The sequence below is a fragment of the Leopardus geoffroyi genome, chromosome D1, assembly GCF_018350155.1.
Source record: "Leopardus geoffroyi isolate Oge1 chromosome D1, O.geoffroyi_Oge1_pat1.0, whole genome shotgun sequence".
Lineage (NCBI taxonomy): Eukaryota > Metazoa > Chordata > Mammalia > Carnivora > Felidae > Leopardus > Leopardus geoffroyi.
This window is the reverse complement of record NC_059329.1, coordinates 110,055,664-110,074,144: the sequence shown is the minus strand read 5'-3', so window position 1 is coordinate 110,074,144 and position 18,481 is coordinate 110,055,664. Positions and strand designations below refer to the sequence as shown.

At 53.5% G+C, this 18,481-nt stretch overlaps 1 protein-coding gene and 1 pseudogene across 2 annotated transcripts; one reads left to right on the top strand and one right to left on the bottom strand.

Moving 5' to 3' along the window:
• The first annotated feature begins 178 nt into the window (after window positions 1-178).
• On the top strand, window positions 179-16,288 carry LOC123601979 (annotated as a pseudogene).
• On the bottom strand, window positions 13,560-15,341 carry CD1H11orf86 (chromosome D1 C11orf86 homolog). Of its 2 annotated transcripts, none has more exons than XM_045486003.1 (2): window positions 14,977-15,341; window positions 13,560-14,399 (listed from the first exon to the last, which is right to left on the bottom strand). In XM_045486003.1, the coding sequence occupies exons 1-2, from the start codon at window positions 15,244-15,246 to the stop codon at window positions 14,304-14,306; spliced, it is 366 nt and encodes a 121-aa protein (XP_045341959.1). In that variant the 5' UTR covers window positions 15,247-15,341; the 3' UTR covers window positions 13,560-14,303. The 2 variants fall into 2 exon arrangements, with proteins under 2 accessions (XP_045341959.1, XP_045341958.1); XM_045486002.1 differs by having other exon boundaries at window positions 13,560-14,402; window positions 14,977-15,332.
• Window positions 16,289-18,481: the final 2,193 nt, after the last annotated feature.

The window sequence follows — 18,481 nt, the reverse complement described above, 5'->3', positions numbered from 1 at the left end:
AACCCATAAGGTTGGTCCCCTTATCGTTTCCATTTCACAGAGGGAACGTGGAATCTTCCTGCCACTAAGCCACACCAGAGCCAGCGAGTGGCAAAGTCAGGATTCGTGCCTGGGTGTGTCTGACACTGGACATAACTGCTTCAGTGTAGAAACCAAGGTGCAGAGGGAGGGTGCTTATCCGAGTCCCTCCAGCCAGTTGGTGGCTTTGCCCAGGCCCTTCCACGGCCAGGCCACCTCTGATCCCAATGAGTCAGCAGCAATTGCTCAGCCACTGGGCCTGCCCTGCCCTGCCCTCAGCCCCACCCCGAGCTGCCCACTCCTGACCCGCCTCCAGTTCATGCCCTTTGGCGGCCGTGGCTTTTAGCACCCCCAGGGGAAGAGACCCAGACTGCCCAGCACATAAACACCGCCCACAGATTTCCAAATATACGGAGGTAAGTGTTCCCTCCCACCTCAGCTGGGCCTGGCTGGAACTCCAAGCATCCCGCCTGGCCTCTGCGCCTCCTGGGGTCGGGTTCTGGGTCTCGAGTCCTCCTAAGAGCAGCCCGTGTCCTCTGCTGTGAGGAAACCTGCACCTGGGGTCGCCTTCAGCATCATCAACGGTAACGGCAGTTTTAGCTCACGGACACGTCGGCTTCCATGCACTGTCGGCTCGTCACGTTTTGCGAAACGATTGTGCCCAAAGTCTTCAAACTCATCTTTAAAAAAAAAAATTTTTTTTTAACGTTTATTTATTTTTGAGACAGAGAGAGACAGAGCATGAACGGGGGAGGGTCAGAGAGAGAGGGAGACACAGAATCGGAAACAGGCTCCAGGCTCTGAGCGGTCAACCCAGAGCCCGACGCGGGGCTCGAACTCACAGACCGTGAGATCATGACCTGAGCTGAAGTCGGCCGCTTAACCGACTGAGCCACCCAGGCGCCCCTCAAACTCATCTTGACACCGGTGTCTTTGTCATCAGACAGAGCCCTTTGTGGGTCCTCTGCCAGGCCTGTTGCTGTCGCCCCGTACCCGCCAGCCTCACGCCCTGGGGGGTGAATTGGGCTGCAGAGCTGTGCACGGATGTGAACTGCCTCCACAGAGTCACCGCTTACAGTGAGGATTGCTTCTCCAAAGCTCTTGATTGTGCAGAATTTTGAATATAAAATTAGGCAGTCTCCACCCCTCACCCCCCACCCCCCACCCCCCACCCCCAGCTTCAGCTCAGGGCTGATTCGGCTTCATCTACATTTCCCATCCATATCCCTCACCTTTAAAATTTTTTAAATATCCATTTATTTTTGAGAGAGAGAGAGAAAGAGAGAGAGAGAGAGACAGCATGAGTGGGGGAGGGGCAGAGAGAGCGGGAGCCACAGACTCTGAAACAGGCTCCAGGCTCTGAGCTGTCGGCACAGAGCCTGACAAGGGGCTAGAACCCACGAACCGTGAGTTCGTGACCTGAGCCAAAGTTGGACGCTTAACCGACCGAGCCACCCAGGAGCCCCCATATCCCTCACCTTTGAAGCAAATCCCAGATAGTGCATCATTTCATCCACAATAGGCAAGAATAATCTAAAGGCTGAGGTGAGGAGTTTTCCGTTAATATAATTGTAATATAATTTTCACCCCCCCCCCCCAAAAAAGGAACAATTCACATCAAATATCTGGCCAACATTCAAAGTTCCAGATACTTCATAAAGAATTTCCTTTTCAGGTCATGATCTCACAGTTTGTGGGTTCGGGCCCCGCAGTGGGCTCTGTGCTGACAGCACGGATCCTGCTTTGAATTCTCTCTCTCCTTGGGGCGCCTGGGTGGCGCAGTCGGTTAAGCGTCCGGCTTCAGCCAGGTCACGATCTCGCGGTCCGTGAGTTCGAGCCCCGCGTCGGGCTCTGGGCTGATGGCTCCGAGCCTGGAGCCTGTTTCCGATTCTGTGTCTCCCTCTCTCTCTGCCCCTCCCCCGTTCATGCTCTGTCTCTCTCTGTCCCAAAAATGAATAAACGTTGAAAAAAAAAAATGAAAAAAAAAATGCATTCTCTCTCTCCCTCTCTATCCGTTCCTCCCCCACTCGTGTGCGCACTCTCTCTCTAAATAAATAAATAAACTTAAAAAAAAAGAACTTCCTTTTCATTTATTTATTTTTTTTTTAATTTTTTTTTCAACATTTATTTATTTTTGGGACAGAGAGAGACAGAGCATGAACGGGGGAGGGGCAGAGAGAGAGGGAGACACAGAATCGGAAACAGGCTCCAGGCTCGGAGCCATCAGCCCAGAGCCCGACGCAGGGCTCGAACTCAGGGACTGCGAGATCGTGACCTGGCTGAAGTCGGACGCTTAACCGACTGCGCCACCCAGGCGCCCCTCATTTATTTTTTTTTTTTAAGATTTTATTTTTAAGTAATCTCTACAGCCAGTGTGGGGCTCAAACTCACAACCTTGAGACTGAGAGTCACATGCTCCACCGACAGAGCCAGCCAGGCGCCCCAAGAATGTCCTTCTAAAAACATTAGTTTGAGGGGTGCCTGGATAGCTCAGTTGCTTAGGTGTCCGACTCCTTTTTTCCTTTTTTCTGGTGTCCAACACTTGACTTCAGCTCAGGTTATGGTCTCACGGTTTGTGAGTTCGATCCCGGCACGGACAGTGTGGAGCCTGCTTGGAATTCTCTGTCTCCCTTTCTCTCTGCCCCTCCTTCGCTCTCTCTCTCAAAAGAAGTAAACATTTTTAAAAATTGAAGACATAGTTTGAATTAGTATCTAAATAGTACACTGTGATTGGTTAATGTTTTAGATTTCTTTTACTCTAGAGTTCCTTTCCATCTCCTTTTGCCTTTGCCACTTGTTTGTTGAAAAAAAGGTTGGCTGTCTGACCTGTAGGGATCACCATAGCCTGGATTTGGCTGATTGCAGCCCTGTGGTGTCATATAACATGTTTCTCTGTCCCCAGGGGATCGTACTGGGAGTTGGATCTAGAAGTTTCATAAGATGCAGGCTCGACCTTTTTTTTTTTTGGCAAGATTGTTTCATACGTGGTACCGTTTCTTCTATCAGGAGGCGTATATTGTCCTTTTGCCGTGTTACATTGTGGTATTTAAAAAAATTCCCATTTTGAAAAAACCTCAAATCTATGGAATGCTGCAAGGATGGTACACTTTTACCCTGATTTACCAATCTTTGCCACATTGATTTTATCATTCACATTTACATACACACACACACACACACACACACACACCTATATAGACATTCTTTGAGAATGGTCTGTAAGCACTAAACCCCTTCACCTCTAAATGCTCCCACATGTGTCTCCTAAGAGCTCTCTTTTATAACCGTCTGCAATAAAAACAGTGTCTCTATATTCACAACATTTCTGACACCAAATGTGTGTATTTTCCCTCACATTAAACAATTCTCTGGGGCACGTGGGTGGCTCAGTCAGTTAAGTGTCCGACTTTGACTCAGGTCGTGATCTCATGGCTTGAGTTTGAGCCCCGTGTTGGGCTCTCTGCTGACAGCTCAGAGCCAGGAGCCTGCTTCAGATTCTGTATCTCCCTCTCTCTGCCCCTCCCCACTCATGTTCTGTCTCTCTCTCGCTCGCTTGCTCGCTCACTCTCAAAAACATAAACATTAAAAAACCTCACAATTCTCCAACTCTTTAGGCCAACCTGGTGCCCTACAATTCAGTTCTCAGACTAACCATTCAGATTCAGCGCAGATCCCACAGATGAAGGGTTCTGTCCCACGAGATTGTCCCCATGTTAGAAGCCAGTGATAATTCATAGGTAGTCACCGGCTTCTGACTGACCAGCTATAAATCAGGCATTCCCAGCCCTCTTTCTCAAGTTCAATAATTTGCTAGAAAGGCTTATAGAACTCAGAGAAACACTACGTTTCCCCCAGTTCATTATAGAGGATATAATAAAAGATACAGGGGGCACCTGGGTGGCTCAGTCAGTTAAGCGTCTGACTGGCTCAGGTCATGATCTCATGATTTGTGGGTTCGAGCCCCGTGTCGGGCTCTGTGCCGACAGCTCAGAACCTGGAGCCTGTTTCAGATTCTGTGTCTCCTTCTCTCTCTGCCCTTCCCCCCCCTTTCAAAAAGAAAATAAACATTAAAAAAAATTAAAAAGTGTCTGATTCAACCAACTGAGACACATAGGAGCCCTTATCCTGCCCATTTTAACCAATAGCCTGGGGATGAGAACTCAGGCTTGTTCAAATCTGGGTTCAGTTTCTGACTCTGTCATTTATATGGGGACAATAAAACCATCAAAAAAAAAAAAAAAGATACAGGCGAGTAGCCAAGTGGAAGAGAAGCATGGGGCAAAGTATGTGGAAGGGATATGCAGCCTCCATGCCCTCTCGGGGAGTGCCACCCTTCCCAGGACCTTGATGTGCTCCCCAACCAGGAATTTCCCCGAATCCTATTGTTTAGATTTTTTTTAAGTTTATTTATTTATTTTGAGAGAGAGAGAGAGAGAGAGAGAGAGAGCATGCAAGCAGGGGAAAAGCAGAGAGAGAATCTCAAGCAGTTTCTTCACTGTCAGAGTAGAGCCCGACATAGGGCTTGATCTCACGAACCAAGGGATCACCATCAAGCCGAAGTCAAGAGTCAGACGCTTGGCCGACGGAGCCACCCAGGCGCCCCTCTTTGTTTAGAACCTGTTTATGGAGGTTCCATTACATAGGATGATTGGTTAAATCATTGCCCATTGGTGATTGAACTCAATCTCCAGCCCCTCTCCTCTCCCCGGAGGACTGGAGGTTGGACTGAAAATTCCAACCCTCTAATCTCATGGCTGCCTCCTCCAGCAACCAGCCCTGCCCCCCACCCTCCAAAGGTCTCCTCATTGGCACAGACTTGAGGTGTGGTTGAAAGGGGCTTATTATGAATAGCAAGAGATGATCTTCCACCCATCTGGAAAAGTAGGATCCAGAGAAGACCCCTCATAAGGACCCCGAGACTGGGCAGAGTGGTGGGTTCCCTTTCCTCCACATCCTTGCCAACACTTGTTATTTCTTTGTGCTGGTAGCCACTCTAACAGGTGTGGGTGATAGCTGATATCTTCTCGTGGTTGTGACTTGCATTTCCCTGATGACGACTGACGTCCAGCAGCTTTTCTTCCACCTTGGCCATCTGTGCGTCTTCTTCGGGAAAATGTCAGTTCGGATCCTCTGCCCATTTTTTAACCAGATTGTGTTTGCTATTAAGTTGCATGAGGTCAGGGGCGCCTGGGTGGCGCAGTCGGTTAAGCGTCCGACTTCAGCCAGGTCACGATCTCGCGGTCCGTGAGTTCGAGCCCCGCGTCGGGCTCTGGGCTGATGGCTCAGAGCCTGGAGCCTGTTTCCGATTCTGTGTCTCCCTCTCTCTCTGCCCCTCCCCCGTTCATGCTCTGTCTCTCTCTGTCCCAAAAATAAAATAAACGTTGAAAAAAAAATTAAAAAAAAAAAGTTGCATGAGGTCTTTGTGCATTTTGGATATTAACCCCTTATCAGAGGTACGATTTGCCTGTATTTTCTCCCATTCCATTTTCATTTTATTAACGGTTACCTTTGGTGCGCAGAGACCTTTTAGTTGATATAGTCCCATTTGTTTCATTTTACTTTTGTTTCCTTTACCTTTGGGTGTCAAATCCAAAAAATCATCACTAAGACCGTCAACAACTATTAATTGAGCACCCGCTATGCATAAGGTATTGGGGATACAGCAGGAGATGAAACATATCATGCTCCTGACTCGTAAAGTTGGCATTCTGGTGGCAGAGAGAATATGAATAAAAAATTATGTTGGCCAGAATAAGTGGGTAAGGTGCCAAGAGGAAGGATGGGGTGAGGAGAGCTGTTTTAGATGGACAAGTCAGGGGAGTCCTCTGAGATGTGGCAGTTAATAAGCGGAGATTGCAGGAAAGCATTGCACGTATCACAAACAGTAAGTGCAAAGGCCCTGAGGTGGGAGGGTATGTCAATATGTTTAAGGAACAACAAGAAGGTCAGTGTGATTGGAGCTGAAGGAGAGTGGGGGAAAGGCCTCCTGATGCAAATTGGAAAGGTAGCCAGATGGTTTGGATGGTGTAAGTCATGGGATTTGCTGTCCATGAGCAGAGAAGCCATTTCTGAGCTTTGAGGAGAGGAATGACTGGCTCTGACTTTAGCTTTAGAGGCATAATCTCGGATGCATGTGGAAAGTGGACCACAGGGGGCTAAGCTGGAAGTGGCCCACCAGATAGGAAACCACGTGGTCCTAGTGAGGAAACCACAAGGAGATGGTGGCTTAGCCCAAGGCTGCGGTACTGAGAGAGAGGGCAAGGGCTCAGAGTTTGGATGAATTCTGAAGGTGAGGCCAGCAAGATTAGCTGGTGGAAGGGGCGCCTGGGTGGCTCAGTTGGTTAAGCGTCTGACTCTTGATTTTGGCTCAGGTCATGATCTCAAGGTTCGTGGGATGGGGCCCTGCGTGGGGCTCTGTACTTGGCGCAGAGACTGCTTGGGATTCTCTCTCTCTGTGAAAATAAATAAAGAAACATTAAAAATAAAAGCTGGTGGAGGTGGGATATGGAGAGTGGGGGACGAGCCACTGACTATAATGGTTAATTTCATGTGTAATTTGACCCGGCCATGGGAGGCCCAGGCATTTGATTAAACATTATTCAGCGTGTGTCTGTGAGGATGTTTCTGGACGAGAGAAACATTTGAGCTGGTAGACTGAGTAAAGCAGATTGCTCTCTCCAATGTGGGTGGGCCTTGTCCAATCAGGTGAAGGCATGAAAAGAACAAAAAGGTCCAGACTTGGACTGAAATGGACACTATCAGCTCTGCTGAGTCTCCAGTGTGCCAACTGCAGATGTAGCCTCTGTAATGAACCAATTTTTTTTTTTTTCAACGTTTATTTATTTTTGGGACAGAGAGAGACAGAGCATGAACGGGGGAGGGGCAGAGAGAGAGGGAGACACAGAATCGGAAACAGGCTCCAGGCTCTGAGCCATCAGCCCAGAGTCCGACGCGGGGCTCGAACTCATGGACCGCGAGATCGTGACCTGGCTGAAGTCGGACGCTTAACCGACTGCGCCACCCAGGCGCCCCTGTAATGAACCAATTTTTATAATAAATCTCTGTATGTATATATGTCACATACTGGTTCTGTTTCTCTAGAGGATCCTGACTTATATGCTGACCATTGAGCTTTCTGGTCCTGCCTATGGAATGCTTCGAAAGCTTGGAGTTGGCAGCCTGGACCAGATGATGGGAAAGACAGTTTGGGTCCATGGTGGGGCAACTTACAAGTCTGGCCAGGAGGAGTGTCCTCTCCCAGGGACCCCACTGGCTGCAGGGAGCCTACCGGGAAGCCTCCAGCTCACTTAACCTCCCCATAGAACATTTATACCGGTCTCCAGGCCCTTCTGCCACGGGAAGGTGAAGTGGTGGCCAGAGGGAACAGCTTGGGACTCTAGCCTTCCAACTGCCCCTGGTCTGTGGACATTTCACGTAAGCACGCTCTCTAGCCACTGTGTATGGTGTCTGTGTGTGTGTGTGTGTGTTCCGGAAGGCAGCAACTGGGCGAGCAAAGGTGGAGAGGTGGGTCGCTTGGCTCCAGGGCGGAGGTGACGGCAGAAGAAGGGGGCGGACGTGGAAAGATTGGGAGGGTGTCCGGAGCCAGGGGCAGAGGCAGGGGCCCAGCCCGTGGCCAGGCTCCTTGGCAGCCAGCCGTTCCTACCAACACACCCACAACCCTGCTGGGATTGAAGCCTGCCCTGGGAAGGAGAGGGCCAGGCACCTGCCCTCTGGGAGCTACTGCTGGCTGGGGAGGCGGGCCCGGCAGAGGAAAGGAGACGGAAGGCGGAGCTGTGCCAGGGCACACAGAGGCGAGGGGCTGGGCCTGACAGGTGAGGTAGGCTGTGGCATACAGAGCGCTCAGCCTGGGTCCTCTCACTGTGTGCGACCCATTCACGCCCATCCCTCTACTGGGGCCCCAAAACTCTCATCTGTTAAATGGGAGCGTAGTCTATCTGCACGCCTCCCCGCGGCTCCCCACCGTCCTCTGGGCTGGAGTGGCCACAGGCAATCTTTAAGCTAATCCCTCTTTCCTCTGCTACTGAAACCCTGTGACGGGTCCCCAGGTGAAGTTCCACCGCCAGTGCTTTGAGCCTCGTCCCTTGTCTCCCTGTCCTCGCCTCCCTCACTCCCACTTGCTCCCCAGGAACACTGAGGCCCTCCTGGGTCTCCCAACGGCCCAGCTGTGCCACATCCCCGTGCCCTTGCACGTTGCTTTTCCTTCTGCCCGGCGCACCCTTCCCAGCCCTGCCACCGAGGGGTAGCACGCCCCCCTGCTATCCACTCCTCAGGAAGCCCTTCCCGATGCCCGCCCTCCAAGGGCCAACCTGGCCCTTCTCTGGGCACCTCTGCTCCCCGAGCCAGCTCCCGCAGTGCTGGCTCACCCGCGTGGCTGTCACCAGGCGCTGCGCTTATCCCATTGACCCGAGCAGCGCTCGGAACTGACTGGTTGTGTCTGGAGCTCAGAGAAGGGAGACCGGGCCTCATGGGGGTGGGGCCACGCAGGTCAGGGACAACCACAGCAGGGGGAGGGGGGGGGCGGTGAGGGGGGTGGTGAGGAGAGGCCTTCCTCCCACACCCGTTCCTGCATTGGCACTGGAGGAGACACTGCTCCTGGGAGGCCCCGGGGCAGCTGTCTGGTCTGTGGCTGGGCTGGCTTCCCTGGATCCCAATGCCCACGGCCCTGCCAGGGCCCAGACAGGCCAAGGTGAGCTGAGGACACACTGGGTCTGAGCATGAGGCGTCCTGAGGTTTTCGTTGAGCGGGCAGTCTGATGCTATCATCGGTGCCCCCTTCCTCAGAGGAGGCCACTGAGGCTCAGAGAAGGGACCCACCCCGGGTCACGCCAGGTGAACGTCCTGGAACTGAGGACCAATGGCTCTATGTGTTTTGCCTGAGTTGACTCGGGTAACACAACAACCCCGTGAGGAGGGGCTGGTTTTGTTTTTATTGAACAGATGAGGAAACAAAGGCACAGAGAGGGGTTGGCGCCTTGCCTCAGTTTACCCAGCTAGTATAAGTGGTGGAGCCAGCCTTCTAACTCGGGCGCTCGGCTACAGAGCTTGTAAGTCCTTTGCTGTCCTGACGCTGAGGGTGGTGAGGAAGGGGCGGCGATAATGTTCCTTCTCAGGACACGGCGCGCCACAGTTTGCAAAGCTTCGCCACAATTTGCAAAGCTTTTGCACGCCTGGCACTTGACGTGCCCTTCAGCCCCGGGAGACAAAGAGATCAAGATCTCCATTGGGGGAGCCTGGTGGCTCAGCTGGTTGAGCGTCCGACTCTGGATTTCGGCTCAGGTCAGGCATGATCTCACAGGTTCGTGGAATCGAGCCCTGCGTCGGGCTCCATGCTGACAGCCAGAGCCTGCCTCCCCCACACACTCTCCCTCTCTCTCTCAAAAAACAAAAAAAAAAAAAAAAAAAAAAAAAAGAATCTTCTATTTGACAGAGGAGGGTAATAATTTGCCCAAAATATTCAACAAGTTAGTTGCAGGCCAGGGGCTTGGGCCCCAGGTTTGACACTCGCGCTTGGGCCCAACCTGGCCCCTCTGACAGGCTGGACACTGTAAGTTTGGTGGCCCCCCAGTCCCTGAGGAAAGGGGCTTTAGGCACCCAGGGTGGGCGGAGAGTTCCGGCATGCTGTAAGGCCTGTCTCCTCATCTGTAAAATCAACGGCCTGGATCCGTTGGGCTCTGAGCTCCCTTCCAGCTGAATTTGCTGTCCTTGCTCTGAGAGGTGCTTGGGGAGGCAGTGTTCCCTGCTTGCCTCGTCGCCTTCCCCACTCCTGCAACCAAGTGGCCCCATTCCTCCTGCAGGATATTCTCCTCCACCTGCTCACAGCTTCGTCCCATCCGGCATGGCTGGAGGCTGCAGGAAGCTGAGGAAGATGTCCAACCAAGCCCAGAGGGGCACACCGGTCCAGGAACCAGGGCCTCCTGCTTGACCTGCCTCACCACCTTGCCCCGTGAGCTCCTACTCCATGGTGCATTGAAACAGAGCAGCTGGTCGCTGTCTGTCTGTCTGTCTTCCTCTCAAGCAGAACTGTGAGCTCCTTGAGGGCAAAAGTCACATGGAAAGATCAGGACTTGAGAAACAGTGTTCTGCAGTTCTGGGAGCGCGTACAGAGGGGCAGGGTATGGGGGGGGGGGGCCGAAGGGTCCCAGAACCCTCTGGCTCCTGGCTCTGAGACCCCACGGCATGGGAGAGGTCTGGCAGGCTCTGCCCTTGTGGGCAGCAGAAACGGAACGCAGCAGCACGAAATCTCTCTGCGTTTTGTCTCTGGGTGACCTTGGGGCCTATGCTGGCCCGAGGGTGGAGCCCTTAGAGAGCTTAGGGCTTTTGCGCTGGCAGGGTCATCTCTCCAGACAGGTCACCCTTCCGCCCATGTCTGAGAGGCCTCCAAGGGGAGCCACCCTCCCCCACTCAGAGCCACAAGGTCGGCAACAGCCTCCAAGGCCTGCTGGTTTGCTGACTCAGGAGTTGCCCCCCACCCTGCCCCTGGAAACAGCCTTACACCTGCCCTTTCTCATCTTGTTTGAACCGAAGCCCCCACTGTGGCTCTGACCCAGCTCAGGGTGGTGCCCATTCCTCCTCCCATCACCTTACCCCACCCCAAAAGCCGACAAGGCAAGCTTATCCTTTCTCCTTGATGGATGAGGAAACTGAGGCCCCAGGGGCACAAGTGTGTGGGTGGCAGTCACAGAGCCTGGCCTGAGGCTCAGCGGTCTCCCCGGTGGCCCGCCCACCCCATGAGAGCCAAGGCTTCATGAGCAGACAAAACCAGGTCAGGTAGGGCCTGAAGAGGGCGCATCTAGGGAGGTCGGGAGGTGGGGTGAGGGACCGTGGGCAACAAATATGTCCAGAGCCTGAGCCAGGGACATCCATCCTGTCGTAGACCATTCAGATGGTTTGCACTCCCAGATGCACCGTGTTGTCTCTGGGCTTTCCAGGCCGCTCCCTCCACCGGAAACACGTATTCCCTCCCTTGGCCTGGTTAACTCCTGCTCTCCCCCAGGTCCTGGCTGCAATACATTCAGTAATTCGACGACTGTTTCCTGAGCACCTACAGGAAGGCAGACACTGTCCAAGGTGGGCTGTTTACAGTGAGCAAAAAGAGAATTGTCCTGCCTTCTCGGAGTTTCCAGTCCCCGAGGTCCCACACACTGTTGACATGAAATCGTCAGTCTAGGCTTGAGGCTAACGAGCGGCCCCCGAATCAGAGGCGTAACACAACGAAGGCCTATTTTGCAGTCATATCACAGTCCAAACGGGTGACAGGGGACTCTGCCTCAGTGTCACTGCCATCTCCTAGCCTTGAAGCCCCCTTGGGCCCTCTGCGCTGGGCAGGCCTGTGAGCAAAGAGGGAAGCATCGAGGGTTGGGCAGGGATATTTAATGGCTCTGTCTGGAGGGCCATGAATGCCAGCTCCACTCATATTCTACTGGCAAGAGCTTGGCCACACGGCCACACCTGACTGCCTGACTGCATGGAAGGCTGGGAAATGTCGCCCCGCTGGCACATCCGGGTTTTTATAGACCTGACCAGTCTCTGCCAGGTAGAATCACACAAACACACCGTATTAGTTTCCCGGCACTCCTGTAGAATTCCCCAAACTCTGTGGCTTAAGGCAGTAGGAATTTATTGTCTCACGGTGCTAGAGGCCAGAGTCTGAGATCGAGGTGCTAAAGGTTCCAGGGGAGGATCCTTCCTGCTTCTACTGGTGGCTCCTGGTGGCTGTGGGCGATCCTAGGCTTCCTGGGCTTGTGGTCATTTCACTCTGCTCTCTTCCTCCACCTTCACATGGCCTTGGCCTCTATGTCCTTACATTATATGTGTCTCTCTAAGGAAACTTCTTGCTGGATTTAGGCCCTTCCCACCCCAATAATCCAAGATGGTCTCCTCATCCCAACATCCTTAATTTAATTATGTCTACAAAGACTCCTCTCCGTACCCAGCAAAATTCACAGATTCTCGGGATGGGACTATGGACATGTCTGCTTAGGGGCCACTTTAGAGGCAAGATCGCCTGGACTCCTTTCCATGGTACCTGGTTTCCAAGAGGCCACAAACAGAAGATGCAAGGCCTCTTAAGACCCGAGCTCAGAAGTCCCAGAGCATTGTTTCCATTGCATTCTATTGGTCTGAGCAGGTCACAGGGCCCACGCAGATTCAAGGGAGGGAAAATAGAATACCTCTCTCGATGGGAGGTGTGGCAAAGACACAATGAAAGCAGGCATGCACCATGGGATGAAGGCTTGCGGCCATCTTTGGAAACAATCTATCAGAGTATATGAAGGCCTGTGGTGAAGGCCTCAGCCATGGGTCCCGGAACTGTGCTCCCTGATGATGGGGTTGCTGATGGGGCTGAGGTAGAACCATTCTGCCTGAGTGGGAGGCCCCAGACCCGTGTGAGCAGCAGGCCTAGCCCAGCCATCAGCTCGCTGCGGGGGACCTGGGGTCAGTGCCTCATTCACTCAACAACAGGTTACTGAGTACTCAGCATGGGCCAGGCCCTGGGCCAGGCACTGGGGTCCTAGTGGTGAGCAGGCCAGCTCCCCGTGGAACTGTCTGTCTTGTGGATGACAGAAGCTCGTAACTAGACACACTGGTCACAGAGCATGACAAGTAAGAGAACAGCAAGGAGTTGGGCTAGAAAATCCTTGGAACACAGAGGCCAGGGTGAGACTCACGGGGTCATGGGCAGAGACTTGCAGAGGGCGATGAGGACACCTCCCCATTCCGGGCCTCAATTTCCTCCTCTTGCCATCCAGAGGGTTTGCCAGGGCTATGGACACAAACCATGTTTCCTGGAGTCCTGGGGTTCCCCAGAGCCACTCAAGGGGCTACTGCACAAGACGGTGGAGTGGCAGGCATCTAAAGTTTGTGACTAATTGGTCTGGAAGCTTCTGGTCAGCTCTCAGAGTTCAGGTTCCAAGCCAGGCACCCTAGTCTCTGATCCCAGTGGCCATCCGGGACAAGAATTCCCTAGGACCCCTCTTATTCCTCAAAGCCATGCCAGGGTTCTGGGCTCTGAGGAGACAGGGAACCTCCCCTATGTCCGGCTGGACCCTCAGGTCTCCCCACCATCCCAGAACAGACCTTGCGCTGGGATGCTTGCAGCTGACCCCTCACCTTTGACCTTGGGTCCGCTTGAGCCAGGAGAGCCTCAGGGACCCCACCGAAGTGTCAGTGTCTCTCAAAGAGCCCAGGCTCTTTGGGGTCAGACCCTCCCTTCTGTGTGGCCTTGGATGAGTCCTTGCTCTTTCCGGGACTCAGAGTGAGCCCTGCCTCGTGAGGGTGAACGCAAAAAGCAAAGCATTCCCCCCAAAGCTGGCTGGAGGTCAGCACAGGGGTAGGTGACAATTCCTCTGGGGAGTGAGGTCAAGAGAAGTGGCAGGAAAGAGCCATCCTCCTGGGGACCCATGGGGGACCTGCCCCTGGTGCCCTTGCTCCACCATCCGGCCAAATTCTGAGCCAAGCCTCCCGCGAGGGCTGGGAGATGCCTGGAGGTGAATTAACGACTAGGCAAATCGTACACTTCAGCGCAGAAACCTTTATTCCTGTGTTCAGCCCCAAGGTTGGGAAGTGGGTGCGGGTGCCAAAGACAATAATTTCTTCCCTGCCCTGGGCCTCGGTTTCTACGTCTGTCACACGGGGAGGGAAGGCTTCCCCCCGCCCCTTCCTTCATCGGGATACTATGAAGATACAAGTGATTATATACAGGCCTGGGCCTTTCAGCTGTAGAGCTCCGGTACCCGTACCGGGGATTGCCCTGACTTAGTCCTTGCCCTTGGGGGGCTCATTGTCAAGGAGGGAGGCCCATGCCTCGCCCACCACTAGCCGGGCCTGGTGGGAGGGGCGTGAGCAGCTGATGTGCAGAGCCTCTCAGCCGTGGGGCTGGCTTCATTGAGCTCTGTCCTGGAAGCTCCCGACTGGTCTTGTGTGGGGCCGGGGGTGTCGACACCCCTATTTCTAGGCAGGTTTCTAAGGTCCTCGTACATGTCACTGTCCCAGGGTGCCCCCATGCCCAGATGGCAGAATCCATCAGGAAACAGAGCTGAGCCCCCTTTTGGGGTCTTTACTGCAAGCCAGCCTTGGCGTGGAGGGCCAGGGCGGAGGGGCAATCACAGGACCCTTGGGTAAGCTGGTGGCAGAGGCCTCGGTGCACCACGTGAGGAAGGCAGGAGCAACCTACACAGAGGAGTCCAGAGGGCCACGAAGAGGTAGGTGGGCAGACACGGCCGTCTCATCCAGACGCAGCAGGGGCCGACGCCGCTTCCGGCATCCTTAGCTGGTGGTGCTCAGAGGGGGCTCTGGGGAGGCTGGCCGGCTCAAGGTCACACCAGGGAAGCCGGAGACAAAGCTCTCCCACCTTCTCTTTACCTGCTAGAAGACCGAGGATAGGCAAGATCAGGGTCCTGGTCCCACCGCCGCGTGGTGGGCTTCAGGTGCTGTTCCACCTACAGCCACGCGGTGGTGGTAGACCCCAGAGACAGGAGCACTGCTCGCCGGAGACCTTTTTCTCCAAAAGAAAGGAGGCAGGGGCCAGGAGCCAAAAGGTCCCACCAAGGGGGTCAGGATGCCCCCTTTCCGGGGCATAGAACACAAGATGTAACCCTGGGGAAGTTTTACTAGCTGATCTCTTTGCCTCCAGCAAAATCCACCCATCCAGCACATTGCCAGATTAATCATTTGAAAACAGCTCTGCTCTAAAACCTTCCGTGACTCCCCAGTGCCGATGGGATAAATCCCAAAAGTCTTTAAGGCCCTCTGAAATATGGTGCCTGGATACCTCTCTCTCCAGCCCCGTCTCCAGACAACTCTGTTGTCTTCTTGGTCCTTGGCCCCATGTGTTCCTACCTCTGAGCCTTTGCTGCCCTGGGTCCCTCTCGGTGGAGTCCTTACCCCCCACCCCCACCCCCCCCGTGGCGCCCCTCCATCCGTCAGCCCTCAGCCAAACCTGCTGATACTGCTTCAGCCACCGCCGGCGCTCTCCTTGCTGGGCTTGAATCAGCTGCTCCGTATCCTCCGGGCACCCTGGCAGCCACTCCTGACCGGGCGTGTCCAGCCTTTCTGGGCCTCCGTTTGAGGGCCTGGACTTCTCCTGGCCCTGTCTGAGGCTCAGCGCCCGGCACAGCCGGCTCTCTAAAGGCTTCCCCCAGGGCTCCTGGAGCTTGCCATAGGAGGGTCGTGGTCCTCGCAAGGACTGACTGCGTGGCCCTATCCCCATGGTTCCTGAGGCTGCAAGTGCAGGACTGCTCCAGCCCCTGGGCAAGCCACTGGCCCCTGAGGTGGCTCAGAGTCTCCACCCATCTGATGGGAACTCACTTGGGGGCAAAGGTTGGTGCTGCTGAGGTGGCCATCATAAACCAAAGGGCAGGCCACAGGGGACAAGCATCCCTGAGTCACCATCACCACTGCCTCTCTACCTTCCAGGGCAAGGAGTATAGGCCTCTTTCTCCTCCTCCTCTTCCAGGCAGGCTTCCCTGACCACCCCACCCCTGTAGAGCTTGGCCTCCCCTGAACTGCAGCCCTAGCTGTCCAAATTCATTCTGTTGGCACTGAGAACAGAGGGTGCAACAGCAAAACCGAGATGGGCCTTTAGGCAACAGGACAGCTCCAGGGCGCCTGGGGGGCTCAGCCGGTTGAGCATCCAGCTCTTGGTTTCAGCTCAGGTCATGATCTCGTGATCTGGGGATTCGAGCCCTGCATCGGGCTCCATGCTGACAGTGCAAAGCCTGCGTGGGATTGTCTCTCTCTCTCTCTCTCTCTCTCTCTGTCTCTCTCAAAATAAATAAATAAACATTTTTTTTTTTTTTTTAAAGAAAGAAACAGGACAGCTCCACTCTTTGTCCAACATCTCAGCGAGGCTGCAGGGGTGGCCGCTGATCTCAGAGCTTCACAATGTCTCCCAAGGAGAAAGAGAAAGATGCTGAAAAGCCAGCCAAGAAAGACAAAGACCCAGTGAACAAGTCTGGGGGCAAGGCCAAAAAGAAGTGGTCCAAAGGCAAAGTTCGGGACACGCTCAATGACCTGGTCTCGTGTGACAAAGCGACATGTGCCAAACTTCGTAAGTTCCCAACTAGAAGCTTAGGACCCCAGCCGTCGTCTCTGAGAGACTGAAGATTCGAGGCCCCCTGGCTGGGGTGGCCTTTCAGGAACTCCTTAGTGAAGAACTTAGGAAACAAGTTGCAAAGTCCAGAGCTCTGGTCATTTCCACCAGAAACACCAGGGGCAGAGATGCCCCAGCTGCTGGCGAAGATGCATGAACAGATCCCACTAACTGTACGTTTTTTTTTGTTTGTTTTTTTTTTAATTTTTTTTTTCAACGTTTATTTATTTTTGAGACAGAGAGAGACAGAGCATGAATGGGGGAGGGGCAGAGAGAGAGGGAGACACAGAATCGGAAACAGGCTCCAGGCTCTGAGCCATCAGCCCAGAGCCTGACGCGGGGCTTGAACTCATGGACCGCGAGATCGTGACCTGGCTGAAGTTGGACGCTTAACCGACTGCGCCACCCAGGCGCCCCTGTACGTTTTGAAAAATAAAAATTTATTAAATTAAAAAAAAAAAAAAGAAAGAAAGAAAGAAACAAGACAGCTCCAATCTAGAATAGTCAAATTCACCGAGACAGAAAGTAGCATGCTGGGTGCCAGGGGTTGGGGGGGGGGGGCGGGGGAGGATTGGTCAATTATTTCATGGCTATAGAGCTTCAGTCCTGCCAAGATGAAAAAGTTCTGGAGGGGTGCCTGGGTGGCTCTGTTGGTTAAGTGTCTGACTTCAGCTCAGGTCATGATCTCACGGTCCGTGGGTTTGAGTCCGGCATCGGGCTCTGCACTGTCAGCATGGAGCCTGCTTGGGATTCTCTCTCCCCCTCTCTCTGCGTGTTCTCTCTCTCTCTCTCTCTCTCTCTCTCTCTGTCTCTCAAAACAAATAACTTACAAAAAAAGATGGAAAAATTCTGGAGATTGGTTGAACAACACTGCGACTATAGGTGACACTACTGAATTATACATAAAAATGGCTAAATGGTAAACATAATGTTTCCGTATATTTTACTACAGCTGGAAATTATTCGTTAGACTAGACGAATCCCTTCCGCTCTCACTCAGTCCTGTCAACTGCAAAGTGGGTGGCTGTGGAAATCCAATGAAACCGTGAACGTGTAATAGCAAGACGACCAGCAGAAGCTTTGTTTTTCCGAGAGAAAGAGAAAGGTGCTTGGGCCGGGCCAGCGGACCCTCAGAATCACAGGATTTGAAGGCTGAAAGGGACTTCATACATCTGTTATTCCTTTTTGTATTAACCACTATTCTATGGCTATTCTTCCTCATTCTGGAGCTAATCCCTCCGCACACTGCATTTCAGCCTCACGATAGTCCTATGAGGTGGGCATTGCTACCCCCATTTCATAGATCAGGAAACAGAGGCTCAGAGGTGAAGCACCTGGCCAGAGAGCATGCCCAGTAAGAGGCAGAGCTGGAACCCATTCCTTGGTTGGCCTGGCTTTAGAACCCAAGCTGCCTTGCCCTGGTATTGGTGGCCAGGCGTCCTCCTGTGTTTGGGTTGCTGCATAGTGCCCCCTGCCCCCCCACGTCTGGGGTCAGGGAAGCACTGGCTGCAACTCTTGGCTCACCCTTGACCTCTCCCCAGGCTTGGCCTTGCTCTCTTTCCTCTCTCTCTCGGGGTTGCTAGGCTTTCCCTGGGTGAAGGGTCTTATAATATCTGCCTGGCTCTCTCCCAGCTACAAGAGATAAGCCATGGCCAGTGTGAAGAGGAGAATGCAGAGGGGCCCCGATCCTCTGCCCCAGCCTGTCCCAAATTTCGACCTGCACCCAGGCCTCTTTACTCTGACCCTGACCACATTCCTAATGTCCAACCCACAGGCCACCCCTGGCCCTGGTGGAAAGGCAGCCAAGCCATTACGCAACCTTCACTGCCCTCGCCCCAGCACAGTGGGCTCAAACCCTGACTCTCACTGAAGTTTAAGCCTTTAAGCCAGGAAGAGTTTGCTAACTCAGACTTTTGGGATGTGCTGGGGTGAATCACCGGCTCTGGTGTCGAGCATGTAACTGCCTAAAACCCTCCTGCCCGGTGTATAATCTTACAATTTCCCAGATCCATGGAGGACAGGAGAAGTGTGTTCTCTTCCTTCCCTCCCTATTGCCTCCCTGCCTCTGTCAGCTGGGAAGCTCTCACCTTTCCAGACTTCGCTGTGCTCAGTGATACCTCCACCTGGAAGTCTGCCTGATACCTCCCTTTGGGATAGGGAGGCAGCTCCCGCTCCAGCCCACCCGCTAAACGCAGTAGCAGCAATCACACACGTACGCATTTCCCCCTGACACCGGCTGCCCCTCGAAGGCTTTTCACCTCCGTGTTCCCGGGACACGACACAGTAAATACTATGTCTTAAATATTGGAGACTCTTCACTGTCTATTGCTGCCTTAAAAAAATCACCCCAAAA